Source organism: Mycetomoellerius zeteki, unplaced genomic scaffold (genome assembly GCF_001594055.1).
Source record: "Mycetomoellerius zeteki isolate Tzet28-1 unplaced genomic scaffold, Tzet1.0 scaffold182, whole genome shotgun sequence".
In the NCBI taxonomy this organism is placed as follows: Eukaryota; Metazoa; Arthropoda; class Insecta; order Hymenoptera; family Formicidae; genus Mycetomoellerius; species Mycetomoellerius zeteki.
The window spans coordinates 121,743-144,024 of NW_017256778.1; the positions used below are offsets into that span (position 1 = coordinate 121,743).

The 22,282-nt window shown below is 34.6% G+C and overlaps 1 protein-coding gene across 3 annotated transcripts in view; it reads right to left on the reverse strand.

Moving 5' to 3' along the window:
* Positions 1-575: 575 nt before the first annotated feature.
* The window catches only part of LOC108721757 (band 7 protein AGAP004871), a 37,377-nt gene continuing 15,670 nt past the window's right edge, over positions 576-22,282 (reverse strand). For all 3 annotated transcript variants that reach the window (XM_018446490.1, XM_018446491.1, XM_018446492.1), the window contains 7 exons: positions 21,872-21,944; positions 20,023-20,105; positions 19,022-19,225; positions 15,306-15,361; positions 13,087-13,165; positions 9,915-10,016; positions 576-1,384 (listed from right to left, as the gene is read on the reverse strand). In XM_018446490.1, the coding sequence (XP_018301992.1) occupies positions 1,286-1,384; positions 9,915-10,016; positions 13,087-13,165; positions 15,306-15,361; positions 19,022-19,225; positions 20,023-20,105; positions 21,872-21,944 (696 nt within the window). In that variant the 3' untranslated portion in view covers positions 576-1,285. The remainder of the gene's footprint in view (positions 1,385-9,914; positions 10,017-13,086; positions 13,166-15,305; positions 15,362-19,021; positions 19,226-20,022; positions 20,106-21,871; positions 21,945-22,282) is intronic.

Sequence of the window (22,282 nt, forward strand, 5' to 3'; positions counted from 1 at the left end):
GCCGTCTAAAGCGGCACTCAATCCATTCTATATCGATGGTATTACATTCCTGTTATCGCATGTAGTCGCACAATTCGCTGGCATCATTTTTTTTTATAGAGATAAGGAGGCAATTGTTTCGTCTATTTATACTATGGCTGCGTTCGGGAAGCGTACTACTAGCGCTATCGCATCTTTCTTTCCTTGTTTTACATCTAGACTGTATTCGGGGAGATGCTATTAGCGCTATTTGTGTCATTTTATCTTCATCGTCCATTAGACGTGAGACAAGGATAGTATTATACGCGCTGATAACGTGCTCCTCGAATGCACCCTGACAATAAAGATAGAATAATGGACACATCCCTGATGGAAATAAATCGTTGAAATCTCTTAAATATACTATAAGATCGTTGAAATGAGAAATTAAAATGATTGAAATGTTATTGAAAATATTTCAGCATAAATAATATTTTAGTATGAATAATCCGCAGTCAGATTTAAAATGATATATATATATCATTTTATCAATCGATAAAATGCTTAAAGTATATTTTATCGAATAGCATAATAAAATGTATTGAGGATTTCGCGGTTTAACTCGTTTCTATATTTTTATTAAACATACATTTTTATGTCGATTTGTGTACAACGATTTTATGCACTGAATCCTACAATGAACGCTATAATATTCTGTGTCAAGAAAAAAAAGTAACAAAAAAGTAACGACTCGTTTCATTTTGAGTGATGGTAACGGTAACGAGTTACTTTTGTAAATCAATAACTAGTAACGATAACGAATTACATTTTAGGAAAATGAACGGTACCGCTAACGAGTTATTTCTATGAGGTAACGTTGCCATCATTCCTGCATAAATGATAACCATATTTCCACTGCGATTACTGTAGCTCTCGAGATAAGGCAGTTGCAGTGCAATACAGCGTCGAATAAAGAAGCGTAAAAAGTAGTTCTTAGATCTAGAAACAAATAAGTTCTTTGGAAGAACTATTGCTACTGCTATTGATCAAAACCTGTAATTAAGTATATTGATATTTTGATACAGTACGTTTGTCCATCGCACTCATTTTATGGTTGCACTGCCAGTAAAAAGAGAACAAACTGTAATAGCACTGATAGCGCACTTCCCTAACACAGCCTATGGATGTAATATGCAAGCATGTCAAATATACGAATAAATCGCCAAACATTCCTCATAAAGCTTCAGAAAAATTGTTATTCTTCTTCTCGGTCGTTATATCCTACGAAACGTGACGTACGCTTTCTTTCTTTCTCTTTTTCACATAATTATTCCCTCGGTAAAGCTTTCATAAAGTATGTCATCATATCGATTGGTAGCGGAAACACAATGGTAGAGTTCTTTTCCGCTGATATTGTATTCAGTGTCTAAAATTAAAAGAAAAGAGCAAAAATGAAACGGTTCAAAGATATAAATGACAACAATGTTTAATTGATAAAATATTCAACATATATACCAATAATAATATTGGGTTAAGGAAAAAGTCTTTTTATATATAGCCGACAGATGGAGATCTAGTCAATTTTTTACGTACTACTATTGTGTAACGTATTAGGTTATATATCGTTGGAAAGGTGCTGTTTCATACAACATTTTGAAATAGATTGATCATAGATTTGAACGATATTGACGCATTCAATCAAATTTAAAAATGAGCGAAAATCATATATTTCGATCAAAACGGCATATATTTGGTTTAATAAAAAATTTATAAACAATTAAAAAAATATGTTTCAATTATGCTCAAACTTGTAAAAAGACTTTTTCCCTAATTCTTTCCAGTGTATTTCCAATGCATTGACAGAATAATTATATGCACACACAGTGCACGCGGGTAATAGAAGTACGCGTTACTTGTAACGCAATTACTTTTTATTGTTACTTTGTTATAATAAAAATTTAGTAATGATAATTTGCAAATTTTTTGTGACGGTATTTTTGTGACGGGTTGAAAAAATCACTCCTTAATCTCATTACTGAAAAAAGTATAAATCTTTTATTTGTAACTATTACAGTTACTTTTATTCGTTACTATTGTAACGAGAAAAATAATTCCTCGATGTGTTACAAGTTACTTATAAGGTACCTGAGCCGAGTAAGGCCTACCTAACTTATTCTAATTTTTTTTTAATAATGTAATATGGCTCAACTAATAAAATTAAATAAAAGTATTAGTTGAGAAGGGCTACGAGCCAAAATAACAAATTTAATATACGTGTGCTAATGCCAAGATACAAAAAAAAACTACATTAAAATGAACAGATGTTTCGACCCCGTTCGAGTCATTATCAATGTTAAACATATATGGTATATAATGGTTAAGGTACAATGTAAGTTACGATGTAGTCTATTTGTATCTTGATATTAGCATGCGTATATTAAATTTGTTATTTTGGTTCGTAGCCCTTCTCAACATACTTTTACTTATTTTTTAAAATTTTATTTATGAGGATATTGAAATAAACTAAGTGAGAAATCAAATCTTCATTTCATTCACTCCAAAAAGAAAAATATATTGTTTATGTAGAATATGTGTAAATGAACGAAAAAAGAGTTTTATTAAATTCTGATATTGGGCTTTATTACATATGTGTGTGTGTGTGTGTGTGTGTGTGTGTGTGTGTATGAACATAATAAGGCCCAAATTAAAAACATTAAAAATAACAAAGAAAGTAAATATTATCTTTTTCAGTTTTAAAATAATTATTAATTATAGAAAGGAAATTCCTTCGGACTCTACTCTACTCTTGAATATTACAATTATCTTTAATTTTGTTTATAATTAATTCTTTAATCTTTGGAAATTTCTAGCAATTCGAATTTGCAATTTTGACTTCTTAAAAAATAGCAGCATTGAAAATCGTTATTCTCTGGCGTAAACTCCACACATAACAAACAAATAATATAATAGTTATAATAATAATCACATAAGTAGGCCTTATTTAATAAGTAAATTGTTTTAAAAAAATACTTATACTTATTTAAAAAAATTGATTCATTAGTTATTTTCCATAATTAGGAAGTTGAATAACATAATAATAAATTGTAATAAATTATGAAACATTATATACTGGTGAATTTTGCAGCGGATTGTTATAAAAATGGCTCATATACACAAGTTTTTGTTATATTAAGCAAACGTGTTGCTACCGATTCCAATTCTTTAATCTCTTTTTATTTAGTTCGTATGACACATCTTTTAAGCATATAATGCGGGCTTAAAACGAGTTTTAAAATAATCAATGTAAAAGTAGGTTTTATTCGGTGCTGGGCCTTATTCGGCTCAGGTACCTTATTATTTTTTTCAGTAAATAATACATAATGGTGACAAATTATTCTTCAAAGTGACTTTCCTAATCTTAGTGCAACTTCAGCGTTTAGTTAGTTATAATTATAGTCATAAAAAATTGCAACGTCATTATCAAATTATTATCATAAATGTAATGGGGTAATTATTTACATTAGGGAACATCTCAACAATGATCTTGACTTTGACATATGTTGTCAAGGTCATAACCCTGAGTGACCTCCAACAAGTTAGCCGTCGCTCGTTATTCGTTAAAAAGTTAGTATAAAAAAAAAATTGAAAATTGATGTTTCGTTTCTACTATATAAAACAGAAATTTTCTGCTTTAAAATATATTTTACGATTTTCTACGCGAAGCGAGTTCCAAACGCCAAGGGGCATCCAACTTTTCTTGCAGAGCGAGTTCTACCCCACCTTCCCTCTGTTTAGGGGCGCACAACTTTCAACGCAAAGCGAATGCTACCTCACTTACCTCCTGCCAAAGGGCGCACGACTGAATAGTTCGTGAATACATGAAATGAGTTCCACCTCACCTCCTCGCTTACCAAGAAGCATACAATTTTTCATTCAGGTAGATCTTGCTTCGCGTGGAAAGTTAAACACTCCTGGGGTAGGTAGGATGAAACTCGCTTCACGTGGGTTGTCGGACGTCCCTTGGCAAAGGAAGAGGTGGGATGAAACTCGCTTCATGTGAAATGTCGTATTTCTATAATTGGTCTACTTCGTATCTCTTTCCCTGCCAAGAGTTATCTGACTTTTCATGTAAAGAAGAGAAATAATTACTAACTTTGACTGTCAATAACTTTATAACGAATAACGAGCGATGACTAAAACTTGTGGTCACTCAGGGTCATGACCTTGAACATACGTCAAGCTCAAGGTCATTAGGGGAGGAGTCCTCTATTGTGAATAATTATCAGTAACGGTAAAAATAATAGCATGGTTCAAATAAAAAAAGTTTGAAAAAATAAGTCTTCCATTCCCTGCACACATGTACACAAAAAATTGATTAACAATAGCTAACAAGGGACGTCTCACAACTGTTCGGAATCGATTTGATTCTCCATGAAATATGTTGTTAAACACAAAACTCTAAAATACATGTATTTTTTTATACGTTCGCTAACTCATGATGAAAAACCCCTTAGCCATCGTAATCAATTTTTTGTGTACATGCGTGCAGGGAATGAAAGAGTTATTTTTTCAAACATTTTTTGTTAATAACTTTATAATAAATAATGTACGATGGCTAAAACCTGTTGAAAAGCACTCAGGGTGATGATCTTGATAACCTTGATGTGTCAAGGTCAAGGTCACTGGAGGATAGTTCCTTATACTGCATAATTACCAAAATTTTTTACACAAAAATTGTACGGTTTCAAGAGTACTTTAAAGTTGCAAACAAAAAACTTTTTAATTCTTTATAATATTCTTGAGGCTTCCACGGGTGTTTCCTATATGACAATCTTGCGTTTCGCGGGTTTTCTCCGTGTTCAGATCCATTCCTGGAATGCCAACGTTTCGTGAACCTTGCAGTCCACTTCATCAGGGCGAGAAGCAGCCTGATACTAGGCTGCTCTCTCGGGTCATTCCCTTTATATTACGCTGCTTGTTGGAATGGTAGGGGGAGGAAGAAAAAAATTGTGGGTGGAGGGAAGGAGAAGAAGTCGGTCGATCTTCAGTAAAATGGTCTTCCATATTTTATTTATGTTGTAACCATTATCTGTATTTAGATTGTTAGGGCGTTGTATCTCTATGGCTTCTCTATACTTTCTTGGAAAGTATGATATAATGTTGACTATTGTGGTCGTTTTATCAAACTGTATTTGATATCCTGTTTCGATGTTGTATTCTGATAATGCCGACTGCGTGGCGTGTTTTAACCTAACATCACGTTGGTGTTCTTTTATCCGTAAGTTGACCATTCTCCCGGTTTCTCCAATGTATACTTGCCCGCAGGAGCAAGGTATTTTGTATACTCCTGCCGAGCTGAGTGGAGATCTTTGATCTTTAGGATTTCTTAAGATTTGTCCTATCTTTTTGGGTGGTTTGAAGATAGTTGTGTTTGTTTAATATCCTGCCGATCCGTCTGATATGAAGTCTGTTGTTCCTTTAACAAATGGAAGGATGGATAGTATCCTTTCGTGTGGTTGTGTGTCAGGGACCGTTGTCTTGTTTGCATGTTTATTGATATTATTTTGGTTATGTCTTTTTTGTCGTGTCCATTTTTTTGTAAGGCTACTTTCAGGTGGTTGAGTTCTGTCTGTAGATGTTCTTTGTCAGAGATGGTGAAAGCTCTATGTACTAATGAGTTAATTGCTGACTATTTTTGTGCTGGGTGGTGGTGCGATTCGGCATGTAGGTACCTGTCTGTGTGTGTTGGTTTTCTGTACACTTGATGGCCTAAGGTACCGTCAGCTTTCTTAGAGACAAGAACATCTAGGAAGGGGAGTTTTCCGTTTTCCTCTATATCCACACATAGTGAAGTGGATATTTGGATGTTGTTTGTTGAGGAAAGTAAGGAATTTACGGAGTTCTACTCTGCCATGTCTCCATATCACAAATGTGTCGTCTACATAGCGGAACCAAACTTCTGGCTTTTTGGGTGTTTTTCTGAGGGCCTCTTTCTCGAAGTGCTCCATGAAGATGTTGGCGATTACAGGAGAAGTAGGAGAGCCCATTGCCGCTCCTGAAGTTTGTTCATAAAATTGGTTGTTGTAAGAGAAGTGATTGTTAAGCAGTGCTCTCTCTATTAGCGGGATGAAGTCGGAGGGGACTTTGTGTGAGGCCTTTATTATGTTCAGTGTGTCTTTTATTGGGACTTGTGTGAAAAGGGATTCTACGTCGAAACTTACAAGCAGGTCTGTGGGATGTAGTCGGATCTTTTGGATCTTTCTTATGAAGTCCGTCGAGTTAATGATGTGTGATTCAGTTTTTCCAGTGAGGGGTTGTAGTGTTTGTGCTAGGAAGAGGGATAGGCTATACGTCGGGGAGTGTATGGCGCTGACAACTTGATCTGAGGGAGATGTTTGGTTTGTGTATTTTTGGTAGTCCGTATAGTCTTGGTGGGAGAGGATTTGTAAATTTTAATGTCGATTTGGTTTTACTGGGAATGTTGCTTTTCTCCACTAGGATCTTGGTGTTTTGTGCGATTAGTCGGATCTTTATTAAGTTTTTTGTATGCTTTGTCCGAGAGAAGGTTCTTCATCTTTTTCTTGTAGTCTGATGTATTTATGACTACTATCGTGTTGCCTTTGTCGGCTGGAAGCACGATGTCTGTGTTCAGCCCTGTTCAGGTCTTGGAGGGCCAATCGCTCTTGTCTAGTGATATTTGGTGGAGGCGGTTTGACTTTGGAGAGGATATTGGTTATCTGTCTGCGGATGTTATCTGCTTGTTCTGATGGGAGTCGGTAGATGGTTGACTCTATTTGGCTGATAATCTCTTCTTTTGGAACCTTTCTAGATGCCACTGCGAAGTTAGGGCCTTTGGCAAGCGCAGAGATAGTGTCTTGGGATAGGTCTTTGTTGGATAGGTTCTTGACGTTAAGTAGGGAGGGTTGTGATTTTTTATGAGGGGGGAACAAGGTTTATGTATTTTTGTTTGTCTCTTTCAGAGGATTGTGTAAGGGTCTTCATGGCTTGTTCGTATGTAATACGATCTAGGGTTTGCCATATGTTATGCCACAACGTGGCGGATAGGAGCAGGTGGAGTTTTATGGGAGATCTGGGCAATTTGTGACTTAGTGAAGTGGATGCGTTCTTTGATGAGGATGAGGCTGGTTTTATGGAGGATGTTTTTGGATTTGTGGATTCTTAGGTGGTCCTTGAGTTGCAGGAACTTCGGAATGATGTTATTATCCCTACAGCGTTTTAGGAATACCAGGTTTGATAGTTTCTTGGCTAGAGAAGACCTTAGTTTGCTGAAAGTGTTTACTTCAGAAAGAATACTCTCCCCGTAGAGGTTTTAATTCTTTGTTTAATAAAATACCCCCATCATCTACAGTTTTCTCAAATTTTTTGACCAAATTAAAGATTATTTTCTTTCAATCATTTATAATATAGTTATATTACAACATATATCATTTTCGAGAATTAATTATAAACGCTTCCATATATACACTATTTATGCTCATGTGCGTAAGTAATTATTGTCGAAACAATAAGATATATGAAAAACTGTTTTGAGTAAAAAATTTGTATAGTTTTTTATATGCTTTGTGACTGTATACATATACGTACTCATTGTTAGAATTTCTAAATATGTAATATTTTTAAAATATTTAAATTAACTCTGTTATTATTTAATACTCGTAAACGTACTAGTGCAATATGTACAGATTCGCCAGAAAAAAATGCACTCATGAAACAGAAGCTCGATAATCCAAGAAAAAAAGTGGAATCAACAAGAAAGAAAGGAAATCGAACGAAAATGCAAGACAACAAGAAAAGGAAAAAATAAAGAAAATCCAAGTAAAGGAAAACATCCTTTGGTTGAAAAAGTTACAAGGAAGATTCTGAATAAACTAAATTCTTCATCCTCGAATGAGACAAATGATGAAATGTGTCTCGTTTGCACAAAAAGTTATTTAAAAAGTATTCCAGGAGAAGAGTGGATACAGTGCATGAAATGCAACATGCGGGCACATTCTAAATGCATAAAGGGTAACTTATCGTATTATGTTTGTTACCACTGCAATTCGGATGACGATTCGGATTAGATAAATTACTTATCTAATAACATGGTACAAAGTTATAAATGTTGTTTATTTTATGAATATGTTTGTGTTCAAAATAAATTTTTAAAAGTTTTATAAATATGTTTGTGTTTAAAATACATTTTTATAAAAGTTTCGTTAATATGTAGTTAAGATGTATCTTAAAATATACATTAATCTTTATTTTAATAATGTTAGTCAAATTACCCCATACCATTAGTCATCTTACCCCGATCCCGGAGCTAGTTGAACCAGATGGAATGCATTAGAAAAATGCATTTTTTTCATATTAGTTATCAGTTTCCCCTTATTATTAAAATGTTATTAGATAGCCAAATGTAGTAACTGGTATAGAATTCATTTTTTCGATAAATCTCTTAATTTCGTCTGTAAAAACTTCGAAACCGAAAAATTAATTTACTATCCCCGATCTCCCTTATATTGAATTTGAAAAAAAATAATCTTTAATTTGGTAAAAAATGTTGAAAAATTAAAGAAAATTAAGGGTGGCGGGGGCAATTTTCTTAAACAAAAAAATTTTTTTAATTTTTTTCCCTCAACTTTAAAGTAGGGGAGACCGGGAACAAAAGTAACACGGGGCAATAGTAACATCGTTAATATTTTTTAAACTATAATAGATATGTGTATGCGGCTGCATGATAAAATTATGTAGACAGATCTGCATTGAATCGTTCGTTACATGCTGATTCTCGCGGAATCATGCACGAGTGCAGGAGCAAAAATTACTTTTTTCATGCATCAAGTAAGTTTTATTGCGTGCACAAAATCTAAAATTTTTTTTTGTTTATAATGAAGATATAGTATATTATCATAATATGTTTTAATGATTATCTGCGTTGATGGTTTGTACATTTGGGTTGATTTTTCTATCTAGATTTTTATTTAAAAAGTTTATTATAAATCATAAAATATCATTAGGAGACAATAGTACATGAATACCTGGGGTCAGTTGTAACATTACAATTATCTCCAAACTTACTTGATTTTATTTTAGTATTATTTTATACAATGTTATTTGTATTTTTCTTCATAGAATCCCATTAACAAGAAAACACAAGACAGAAGAGAAAAACTATAAAAAACTATAAAAGAAGTGTCTTTATACAAACAGACATTTAAAGAAGTTTTGAAGGACCAGATATCCATTTGTCATACTTGCAGCTGCAAGAAAGAGTATGACTTATGTGTTGTGTTACGTACCTCTGGTAAATGTAGTCATACAATTCTACTATTATCCCCCTCTATTGTTATAATCGTTATTATCGTCCCTGGGGTTGGAACGGTTGTAACAAAATTCCTCATAGTCTTTAAACAAACATAACTCTTTTTCTAGTTACATAAAATAATTAAACCAAAGAAAATTTTGTATCTAAATAAATTCTATATCTAAAGATACATATTTTTTTAATATAAGTATTATATTTTAACTGTTATAATACTTCAAAGTCAAAATGTTACTTTTGTGTCCCCGGTCTACCCTACCTACCCTTGAAACCGTACAACTTTGTTTAAAAAATTTCTTTCCATCTTTTATATAATACTTCCGACGATATTTAGCTTCAAAGAAAAATACCATTTTTTTTTTCAAAGGGATGTTTCACTCTTAAACATGAGTTAACGCATATATAAGAAAAAAATGTGTCTCTTAGATTTTTGCGTTCAACATATTTCATGGAGAATCAGTTCGGTTCCGGACAGTTGTGAATCCTTGTAAGATCCATTTGACAATATAAATATGCTTCAAAGCATTCTTTCATTGATCAATTAGTAAAATCCTTTCTTCCGATTAGACTGCAGTGAAATGCTTCAAAGCATTTATAGTGCCAAGTGGACGGCACCCAATATTTATATTACCTGCAAATAACGGAGCTGCAAAGCAGCCGGTGAATCGCCGATAACTTCCGATGCCTCCCGTAGAGCCCTGCTGGCCTTCTGTTCACCTTCTGCGGCAATCACCTAGTAAAATAATCATGAAATTGTGGATATAGTTAAAATAAATGGTAAATTTGCATAAACGGGGAGCAACCGCCGATGATCTTGATCTTGACATACGTTGTCAAGATCATAACCCTGAGTTAGGGATATTCGATTCAAAATCGATTTTTTAGAAAATCGATTCTTTTACTTTCGATTCTCGATTTTTTAGATTGATTCTTAAGCTCCGATTAAATCAACGAATCGATTCTTAAGACTCAGAGATCGATCTTCCGTGTACAGCTGGTCACAGAAAGATTGTAGCACTTTTTTTTCCATGAGTTTCGGAATGTAGCTTGCTCATCGAGCGATTAGTTCTTACTTACAGATCCACTCATTTACGTTCAACCACTCTACGAATAAGGCTGATTATGAGTTCCGAAATACATCGAAAATAAAGTATTACAACCTTTTTGTGACCGGCTATATGCAAATCGTTTTTTTTATGAAATGAGCTATAATATGCAATTTGCAATTAGCCTCGATTTTTTAAATCGATTTTTACCGAGTCAATTTTTTGACATTCAATCCTTTGATGAATCGATACTCGCGGTTGCGATTCAGGTCGATTAAAAAAATCGATTCTTTTGCCTAGATCGAGCATTTCTACTCTGAGTAACTTCCAACAAGTTTTGGTTGGCGCTCGTCTTTTATTAAAAAGTTATTAACAGAAAAAGTTTGAAAAATGATGCCTCTTTTCTACTACACTCGTCAACAAAATTATCGTATAAGTAAATTTATATCAAAATTTCGCATAAAGTCAAATAAGCGTAAATCCGCGGACAATGGTCGCATTTAAAGTTTTTTTTTCATTCTCAAAAGTCTATACTTTACGAAGCTTTCAATGGATTTTGAATCTATCCTTACCCCTATCTGGCATCTTTTAAAAAATAAGGAAGTGTTTTTTTTTTAAGAAATTTGCATAGTTTGACGCACTTTACAGGGTGAAGTAAATTTTTTTTCGTAAATGTCATGGTAACCATCATAAAGTATGGACGTTTCTCTTACAAATTAGAAAAAAATTGAGCTTTGTACGATTTTTTTCGAGGAGATACAGTGTATCAGACTTACCTATGCATTTTATTCAATTACCGCCAGCATTAGCATTACCCGCTGCACACAGACAGGTTGCTGGTCGGATTTTGCGAATCTTCCGCCTCGTCTTCGGATGACCTCTTATAAACATGCACGCATATTGATGCAAACTCTAATTGAAGCCTGAGGAATTTTCCATCATATTCGATGCAATACTGCTTCCAGTTGCTGAATATTTATTGGCGGTTCCTATAACTTCCTATAATCTTTGTAGTCTTCTTTCCATCATATCCCATACATGTTCAATGGAATTCATATCCGCGCTCATTGGTGGATGTGGTAGCATCTCGATATTGTTTTCTTCGAGAAAGTTAATTGCAATTCTGGCGGTATGTTGGCGAGCGTTGTGCTACATCACGATAAATATGATGTCATAAAGAAGACTACGAAGATTAGAGGAATCGCAAACAAATTTGCAGAAACTGCTGGAAGCAGCATTGCATCGTAATCGAATATGGTGGGAAATTCCTCAGGCTTTAATTAGAGCTTGAATCAATATGGGTACACGTTTACAAGAGGTCATTCGAAGATGAGGCGGAAAAACACAATTTTAAAGAGCAAACATACTCACATGTCTCCACCTCGCTCACACACACATACACGCACACACGCACGCACGCAAAATCCAACCAGGCAACCTCCCCGCAGTAGTGCCAGATTTTAGCTTGCGCTACCACTTGGTAACGCGTGGTGGGGGAAGAGTGGGGGTAGTTGCTATGAAGCTATAGCTATCGGCAACTACCCCCACTTTTCCCCCACTACGCGTTACCAAGTGGTAGCGCAAGCCAAAATCTGGCACTACTGCCCGTGGTGCGCATCGGGTAATGCTAATGCTGACGGTAATTGAATGAAATGCATAGGTAAATTTGATATCTCCTGGTTGTATTTCCTCGAAAAAAAATCATAAAAAGCTTAATTTTTTCTTAATTTGTAAGAGAAAAGTCCATACTTTACGACATGATATTTGCGAAAAGAATTTACTCCGTCCTATAGAGTGCGTCAAATTTCTATGCAAATTTCTTAAGACAAAACACGTCCTTATTTTTGAAAAGATGCCAGGTAAGGGTAAGGATAAATTCAAAATCCATTGAAAGTTTCGTAAAATACAGACTTTACCTTTGAGAATGAAATAAAAAACTTTTAAATGTGACCATTTTTCGCAGTTACGCTTATTTGAATTTATGCGAAATTTTTATAAATTTATCTATGTGATAATTTTGTTGACGAATGTATATAAAACAAGAATTTTCTGCTTTAAATAATATTTTACAATTTTCTACGCGAAGAGAAGTCCATCCCACCTCTCCTCCTGTCTAGGGACGCCCTGCAAAGGGCGTCCAACTTTCCACATAAAGCGAGATTCATCTCACCTCTCCCCCTGTCTAGGGGAGTCAAATTAGGGAAAGTGCGGGGTGAGCCTGGACAGTCGAATCATAAGTAGAGGTGAAGTGAACCTCCCCCTTTACTTATGATTCGCTTTGCATAGAAAGTCGTACACCTCTAGGCAGAAGGGGCGGTAAAGTGGAACTCGTTTCGCGTGCAAAGTCGTGCGCCCCTAGGCAGGGGGAGGAGATATGTAGACCTCACTTCGCGTAGAAAGCTCCTTAATAGAGGAGGAGGTGGGGTGAAACTCGCTTCACGTGGAAAGTCGATCGTCCCTTGACAGGAAGAAAGTGGGATGGAACTCATTTCTCATGGAAAGTCGTGTGCCCTTAGGCAGGAGAGGGATTTATTTTAAAATAGAATTTTTATTTTATGTAATAGAATAATTAGAAAAGATATTATTTCTTAAACTTTTTTGTTCTATAACTTTTTAATAAATAATGAGTAACGATTAAAATGTATTGAGGGTGACTCGGAATCATGACCTTAACAACATATGTCAAGGTCATTGAAATCTATGCGACCGCTCCTAATATGCACAATTACCTCTTTTTTATATTATACATTGTCTTACCTTAGCGCGTGCTTCACGTGCAGCTTCGGCTTCCGCCGCCATAGCTCGTTGTAGTTGAACAGGTAGTCGTACATCTTTGCTGTAAAATTTAAAAAATTATAACTTATTATTATTCTTATTGTTGTTATGCAAATTTTTATAAAATTGCCATTATCATCACCATTACATGCGCACGCGCATAAACATACGCAGGCATATATACAACTATATTAGATATTATACAGGGTGATTCAGAATAACCCCGTGTCCTTGCAAAGACGTGTTCCTGACTGAATTCTGAGATGATTTTTTTCTCTACGAAAATTTCATCCGACGCTTACTTTTTGAGTTATTAAAGGATAAAGTTACCGAATCACAGGTCGCGTATAGAGGGTAAGCAGGGGCGGCGCACTCACCGTCTGACGCGAGCGACCACAAGGGGCACTCGTTCAGCCGTCTAAGGACATAGAGTTATTATGTTTCACATAATAAATGCCCACGCGCGCGCGCGCGCTCTCTCTCTCTCTCTCTCTCTCACCTTGCAGAGATTCGTTTTCTTTATACGTCGTAACTTGACGGATAAATTTCCCCGAGTTAAAATGTTGCTTCTACGTTGAATCATAGTTTTAGAACGTACGAGTATGTAGCTGTTCTAAAGATTTATAATTAGAACGTATGTAGACTCTAGAGATTGATAACAGGTTCTAAACTAATGAATTAAGCTTCTACGTTAAGCCTGTTGGCAGTTATTGGAAAATTTCCTATTTTTAAGTTCAAAAGAAGTTTTCTAAATAGAAACTGCAGAAGATTAAGTAATATTAAAATCCTATTATTCAAGTATCAAAACAGGTTTATAAGGTTTAATTGAAGTTGGAAGAAATTCAAAATAGGACTAAAATTTCGACTCGCGTCACGACCGTGGAAAAGCAATACAAAGACACTTCACGTTTCCATGTGACAAATTAATGTCAAGTAATGAAACAGGAGTTTGTTTTTCTTTTAAAGCAAGTAGCTTTAAAAGTTTTAAAGCTGAAGAATTGTAACACTCACTGATTTATTCGCGCACTTGACCGATACCCGAGTCGATACTACAAGAATGGTTTACGAAGAACGATTTACGAACTATTCTATCGATTTACTATTATTAATTAGTACCGATTAATTATTCAACTCGAAATCACTAGAAATAAGAAACACGTTACATACACAACCCGATGTGGTCCGACGCGAAGACCGAGTTCGATGCCAACAATCGACCAGGTTTAGGTTTTACGGAACGGACAGAATTCAGAGTAACATGATAGAAATCTGATTTATCGGCCTCTTGTAATTGTTGACTAAAGGTGGTAAGCTAGACTAAAGAAGGTTCGCGTCGCGAACAAACCTTATGATTCAGCGCGTGAATAATCTCGAAGCACACATTTTGACATTCGTAATGTCAAATTAACCAATAATGCCTGCTTTTCTAGCACGCTGTAGCCAATGTAGCCTCTAGAGTCGCAGCCTGACTTACCATCTTTAGAGTCTACATACGTCCTAATTATAAATCTTTAGATCAGCTACATACTCGTACGTCCTAAAACTATGGTTCAACGTAGAAGCAACATTTTAACTCGAGAAAATTCATCCGTCAAGTTACGACGTATAAATAAAACGAATCTCTGCAAGGTAAGTGACAGAGAAAGAGAGAGAGAGAGTGTGTGCGTGTGTGTGTGCGTGTGTGTGCGCGCGCGGACATTTATTATGTGAAACATAATAACTCTATGTCCTTAGATGGTTGAACGAGTGCCCCTTGTAGTCAGTGCGCGGTGAGTGCGCCGCCCCTGCTTACCTTCTGTACACGACCTGTAATTCGGTAACTTTATCCTTTAATAACTCAAAAAGTAAGCGTCAGATAAAATTTTCGTAGAGGAAAAATCGTCTCAGAATTCAGTCAGGAACACGTCTTTGCAAGGACACGGGGTTATTCTGAATCACCCTGTATATATGTCTGATATATGGGGCCTACAGTTTTTTTAACGCCGGTTCCGGACGGCAGCGGCAAATATACTCTCGGTGGTTTGCCATTGCGTTCCCAGTGTAATCAAATCAAATTTTTGTATGCTGGTTGAATTTGAACCCTGGATCTTCGGCATAGAAAGCAGCCGCACTGTACTCTATGCCACAATCGCCACATAAAAAAAGTTATATTTCATTGAATACGTCGTTACTGCTACAAAATAGGCAATTTATATACTTACATTTCGACTCGTTCCACTTTTATTCCCCACGTATCAGTCGCTTCGTCTAGGGCAACCTAACATAGAAAATCGTCAAAATGTTATTAATATATAATACAAGTGACGCAGTAGCGTCTCAACGCCAAGCATAAAAGATATGAACCGGGTCGCTTGAAGTGTAAACGTCACTGGGTATACGTTCGTGCAGCTGTTACTCAGATAACATTCGTGCGTGCTCATATTGCCTTCATGCGTGCATATCATACCGTGCCCTCACCAATGGCACTAGATCTGAGCCGCGCAACGCCACGCACACAAAAGCCGAGCGACGTACGTGTGCGCTCGGCGTTTCGGCTACCTTCGGGCGCAGTAGGAACAACTCCCTCTCGCTGTACGATTCTCGCTCGCCCAATAGCCGAAACGCCGAGCGCACACGTACGTCGCTCGAATTTTTGTTTATGTGGCGTTGCGCGGCTCAGATCTGGTAACACTGGCTCACACAATGAATGTCATTCTGCCGCACTACGTGATGGGGGTACGCGTGCGAACGCAATGAATCGCATTATGCAATCACGCCGTGAGTATCACGCACATATTTTTTTCATATTCGACTATGATGGGTCAATTTTTTACTACTTATATCTTACAGTCCCATATTGTAGAACAGACTATAGTATGGATATCCGAAGGATTTTTTCCAAGGGGGGCATGATCTAAAATATATAAGTAATAGTAATAATAATAATAACGTCAAATACTCCTTGCCCCCCTTCCCTCTTCCGCCTATAATGCAGACGTTAATGTAGCCGTTAAGCCACTACAGCTGCTATGCATGCAGTATGCGAGCAATATGAAATATATATGCGTGCAACGTCACTCTTGCGGGTCATGTGAGTCACATGTGGATTAAGGCACTAGATATATATTCTTATTCGCCATTTTGGTTCCACTTGATTTTCAGGTCATAGTACGATTAGTGGCAAAGGTAAACATTAAGAAGAACCCGCACTTACCTCAAATTTTGATAAAAATACACTGAATCGATACGTTTTATAACCTATCAATCAAGTGGAACCAAAATGGCGGATGAGAATACCTACATATCTGTGAATCAAAGACACACGTCCTCATATTAGTAGCACGCGTGCGACCAATATGAATCTTATATGAGGATGCGTATGTGTGGTGATAACCCAGTGAGAAATGACAATGGAATCGACGTCAAATTGACGTCAAATCGACGTCGATTTCGTATGTCTTTGATTGACGTCGATTCGATGATTTCGACGTCGATTCGATGTCGATTCCATTGTCATTTCTCACTGAGAAGCGCCCAAACCGTGCATCACAATCCGCACCATGATATCACTGTGCGGGCATTTTGTTATCTGGATAAATTCGCGATGTTACCGCTAGCTTTATCTGGAGTTTTGACACTGATAAACTTTTGATTAAAATTTACTCAGGGTAATTATTTAGAATACTGGTCCTATTCTAGAATTTTAATAAAAATGTACTTATTCGACGCGTTTTCACTCAAAATGAAAGAATTTGACAAAAAAATGCGATGATCAACCTCGTGAACCGAGATATTAAGCGTTGAAGTTCGACATTTTAGAGGTTAAGATATCTGTCATCTCCACTCGATACAGCACTATATATACATTCTGCATTAATTAAACAAACTTTCTACAAGGGTAGTTTGATAAGTAACTTATTTTGTATACTAATGGAGAGCGATAGCGACATCTGTATATACCATCGTGCACTACTGTTTACGAGTAAATGCTCTTCGACGTCGCCCTCTGTCGGCAGAGATGTGTATTGCTCTCTCGCTAGCGATTTTCGTGAAATATACAAAGAATATTTATACAATGTTCTGAATATTTCATCGACATTTGCACATTCTATGACGATTTTTTTACTGTTCCGGAACATTCAGTACATTGGTAATACGAATCGAACTTTCTGTGAATATTTAGCGTTAGATGGGATAGCTTTTATTGATTGACTCACTAATCTAAGTGTCCTGCCAGATACTAAGACGTTCGAAAATTTTACCGTTGGATTTTTTATACATAAAATTGAAATTCTTAACGCACAATTTATGTTACCGTCTTATGTAATTTCACAATACGTCAATTATGTACTGAGGATAACTCAAAACTGAGGTCGAAACGTCTATCGAATTTTTAATAAAATAATTTTACGCATGCACATCCTGTGTCTGCTTATATTCATGGTTTTACTATTATACTAAACTTTATTATAAATTATTGGATTAGGAAAAAATCCCTTTACGCGAGTTGATAAAAAGACTTTTTTTAGCAACCCTTATATTCTATTTTTAAAAAATTAGTAATTACATCACTTGATAGAGCAACATTTCAGCTTTAAGAATCTGTATTTTTAATTGCGATACGATGATTTTTAACGGAATAACGAGCAATAAAGTCAGAATGTTCCTTTTTACTTAATCCGCGAGTAACTCAGGAACAAACAAATCGTAGAAACATTTTTAAAAAACGATTTTGTAGGGAACGCTTCAAACTTTCACGATGTATAGTAGAAAATTTGCTCAAATTTTTTTGGGCACGCGACACATCTACAAAGTAAAAAGAAAATTTTTCATTTTTTTCCGCTCGTAGTTTTCTATAAGTATGTAAAAATTACAAAAAAACTCACATAAATTAAAACAATATATAGTAACCATTTGAAAGTAGAAATTTCGTGCTTTAAAACCCTTTTTTTTTTTAATTAAATTAAGTAATATATAGGTCAATAATTGAACATAATAATAAGGTGAAAATAAATAATCGGATGAAAATAAATACCTACGCAGCCTCGCCGTGTTTTCTCCTTATGAGAGTATTATACGCCTCTCGTAAGGAGGAAACATTCAGGAGTTCTATAAGAAAGAATACGCAAATTGAGTTAGCGAATCTCCTGGAGATTCCCAACCTTTTTTGAATATGTTTTCTAGGCCCCCGAATATTTTTTGATCATAACTTTATTGTATGTATTTTTAAATACGATGCTAAACAATAATATGTTAACAATTAATAAAACCAGAATAATTATTAAAATATTGCATAATGTTATAGCAATATGTATGCAATATTTCTCTAAATATTGCAACAATATTTTATTTTTGCAAACATAGGACTATTGTTGCAGCAATGTTTTATGAAATATTGCAATCTTCTAAAATAATATTGCTGCAATATTTCGTGCTGTAGAGGAAGATTTATGTCCAAATACAATTTTTCCTTTTATTATTTCTTTTTTTTTTTCGCTTCGATTTTTTCAAAATGAAAAAATGATAAACTCCAGGCCAGCTCTGAAATTTCAGAGATTTTCCAGAAATTTGCGGGAATATATAAAATTCTAGTATAATTCCAGGATCGAAGAATATTCAAGGACATGATATATGCAAATAATTTCTGTATTACGGAAATATATTGATTCTAGAATATTGCGTTTTAATATGACCCGGACACACAAAGTTTTTTTCTTCACTACAATAGTTGACTACTTTAATCACTTTCAGTCCATCTTATGTGTCTTATGTAATGAAATACTTTGCTAATTGTATTTATTTCGTATCCGTTAAGAAGAATGTAATATTCGTTACCTTTTATGAACTTGACGTATATTTTTTCTTTTTCAAAATGATTAATATTTTTTTTCCCTTAGGATACATAGCGTGCATAATTGTACCTAAATTTTTCTTATACCTGCATGTTTCCGGAGATTGTCTCCCGCTCACTCAATATTTCATGAAGTGGTCGCGTCCCCATGGTATTCCTTAAAGTCGTTTGAGCCAGTAACCTTGTACTATGATGAGCGTTCTCCACATTCGCAATCGAAATGGTAGCGTTATTAACACGGTAGTAAACTACTGCATCAACGGATACCGTAACGCTATCCTTTGTCAAAACCTAATATAAATGGATAATTATATATGTATACATCAATATGTTTTTAAAATATAATAAATTGAAACAAAAGTTTATAGCGCTACGGAGGTTAAAATACAAGAAACTGTAAGTTTGTTAAAATAGAACAAAATTTAAAGGACCCCGCACCAATCTTACCACTTTGATCAAAAAGTTCCCGGAATTACCACCAGGTGATGCTCTGAGTCAGTTGATTTGAGTTCTATTTTTTTGGTTAGGTTGCCACATCTATCATTGACATTTCCACCAAATTTTATCGCCATAGCTTGACATTTGTAACAGTTACGCCGTCTTGAGTACATCTACCTCTGCACGGTTTTCGATTTTTTACAGTTTTAAAAATGGAGTTGAATTTGCAACATCCGTGGTTTTTTGACTCGATCGAACAGAAAAAAATTACAGGGAGCCATATCGGGTGAATTCAATGGCTGTTGGATGTATTCGTTTCGTTCTTGGTCAAAAATTCACGGATGTTGCAAATTCAACTCCAGATGTACTAGATGTACTCAAGACGGCGTAACTTTTACAAATGTCAAGCTATGGCGATAAAATTTGGTGGAAATGTCAATGATAGATGTGGCAACCTAACCAAAAAAAACAGAACTCAAATCAGCTGACTCAGAGCATCACCTGGTGGTAATTCCGGGAACTTTTGATCAAGGTGGTATATTTTCTAAAGAATATATATTGATACAAATAATGTCCAATAATATCCAAATGAAATTCAAGTTACGATTATTATAGTAAGAATTATTATAATAAGGATTGCGTGCAATTACCTCTTGCGGGGGTACGTCATATGTTCGCGTTCGCAAATCGACGCGGGCGTAGTTGTCCACACATGGCAGGATGAAAAAGATTCCTATAAGTGAACAGTTTAATTACTTCGATGTATAATCGACAACAAATCGTACGTAACATATTGAAGCGCTCATACACGTTGCATAACATATTTAAAATAGGATGAGCTGTAGAAAAAGTATCGTAAATACGAATCAAATTATCTAATTTTATAATTTTCAATTTTAGTTAGCAAGTACGAAAAATTTAGAACTTTTTCTCATAATATAATAGCATACATAGTTGAGAAATTTGTGTCAAATATAACACGTTTGACACGTCCCAAACGATCCACTCAAATTTTTGTATTTATTTAACATAAAATAAATATGATGGAAAACACAGATATTGTATAAAAAAAATGATCATAAAAAAGATAATATTAATACAGTCTGTAAACAAACTGTGGAGGTGTATTTGTTCAGTATAATTAACATTTATGATGTGTTAAATTAACACATATTTCATTATCTTAGAATTTATATTTTAAAATACATCACTTTTATGTTACTTGTTTACTTACTCATAAATTGTGTCATTTTGATACTAATAAATATTATATTAATTTAACACAATATCTTCGATCAACATAATCACATTATGTTAAATTAACATAACTCGAATATGTTAAAAAATTCAACATAAACTGTTAGCAAGAACGTGAGTGGATCGTTTCCAACACAATATTTTTACCGTGTAGAGTTATAAATACTAGAGGAAAGGTCCCTATTATGAGATATCGAATTCATTTTGGGTAAATGCTAGAAGTCTATAAGCAGAATTAAAAAAAATGATAGATCATTTTGAAAGGAATTTAATAAGCTTTAAGATAACGTTACCTAAAATTTAATTAAAATGCCATTTTTTTTTAAATTAAAGAAATGTAAAAAGTGAGCAAAACACAAAATGAAAAGATTGTGCTCCTAATATGAGATGTCCCGAAAAATCGATAGTAAAACGGAAAGTATATCAATATTACAATTAAACAACTTTATTTAATGTTTCTAAAATACGAACAAACATAGCCAGCGTGCGCGAAAAATGAGCATACAATAGATTATACTTAGAACTTGTTTTCAGTTGGAATCAAGCATCGCAGATATAGGCACTCGACGTTCATACCGGTTGTCTTTTTTATTATTATACAATAACATTTATATTTTAGCAACGATTTTCACTATAACATAGGAGCATTCCTAATATTTCATATTAGGAATACCTGGGTATCTCATATTACGATTTTCACGCCTTATAGCTTTACGATCATCAAATCTAACTTCTATAATTAAACAATTCAACATATCCCGTATTTTTCTATTAGTACGACCTTACTCTATCACTACATGAAGATTTTATTGCCAAATATTTATTTATTAAATAATAAACAAGGTTAAATGCTCATCTCGATAAAACTTGAAGACATCCAAATTCTAAAATCTACTTTGTTCGCCTCTAGCTACACAATATTGCGATTTTATTTAAAAAATGAGAGTATTTACTATAACTATGTTATTCCTTACATACAAATACCACAAAATTACATGCGAGTGCATCAAAAACACATTTCTTAATATAATATCTATAATATAATACTTTTGTGATCGGATTAAATTCAAACTATATTAGATTATATATTATTACCTAAAGTCTTTAATGAGTTAAGTATCTGTTCTTCATTTATTAATAACTTAAAAAAATTAACTGTTCGTTATCTTTGTCATCTAATCCCCCTTTCCCCTACATAGTTTTTTTAACAAATTGATTAATGTAATAGTGTTAATTTCTTACCGGGACCTTTAGCACCGCCTGATAGAAGACGTCCTAATCGAAATATGACAGCTCTTTCGTACTCCTGTACAACCTATAAAGTTAAAAAAAGATGCATTCTCTATTGTAACTTACAATTTTACTAGAATTTTATAAATTAAATACAACATAATAATAAATAACATTGTATTTAATTAATTTAATAAATATAGTATTAACGGAATGCAGTTTTAATAATAATTATAAAATACAAATAGTCAAAATGATAAAATTGTTTAATAAAAATTAAAATTATTACACAATAACCAATGATTGGTACTGTGACAGAAATTAATGCTTATTTTCCTGCGTTTGTAAGAAAAATTGAGATGCGACTACACACGCACGCACGCACGCACGCACGCACGCACGCACGCACGCACGCACGCACGC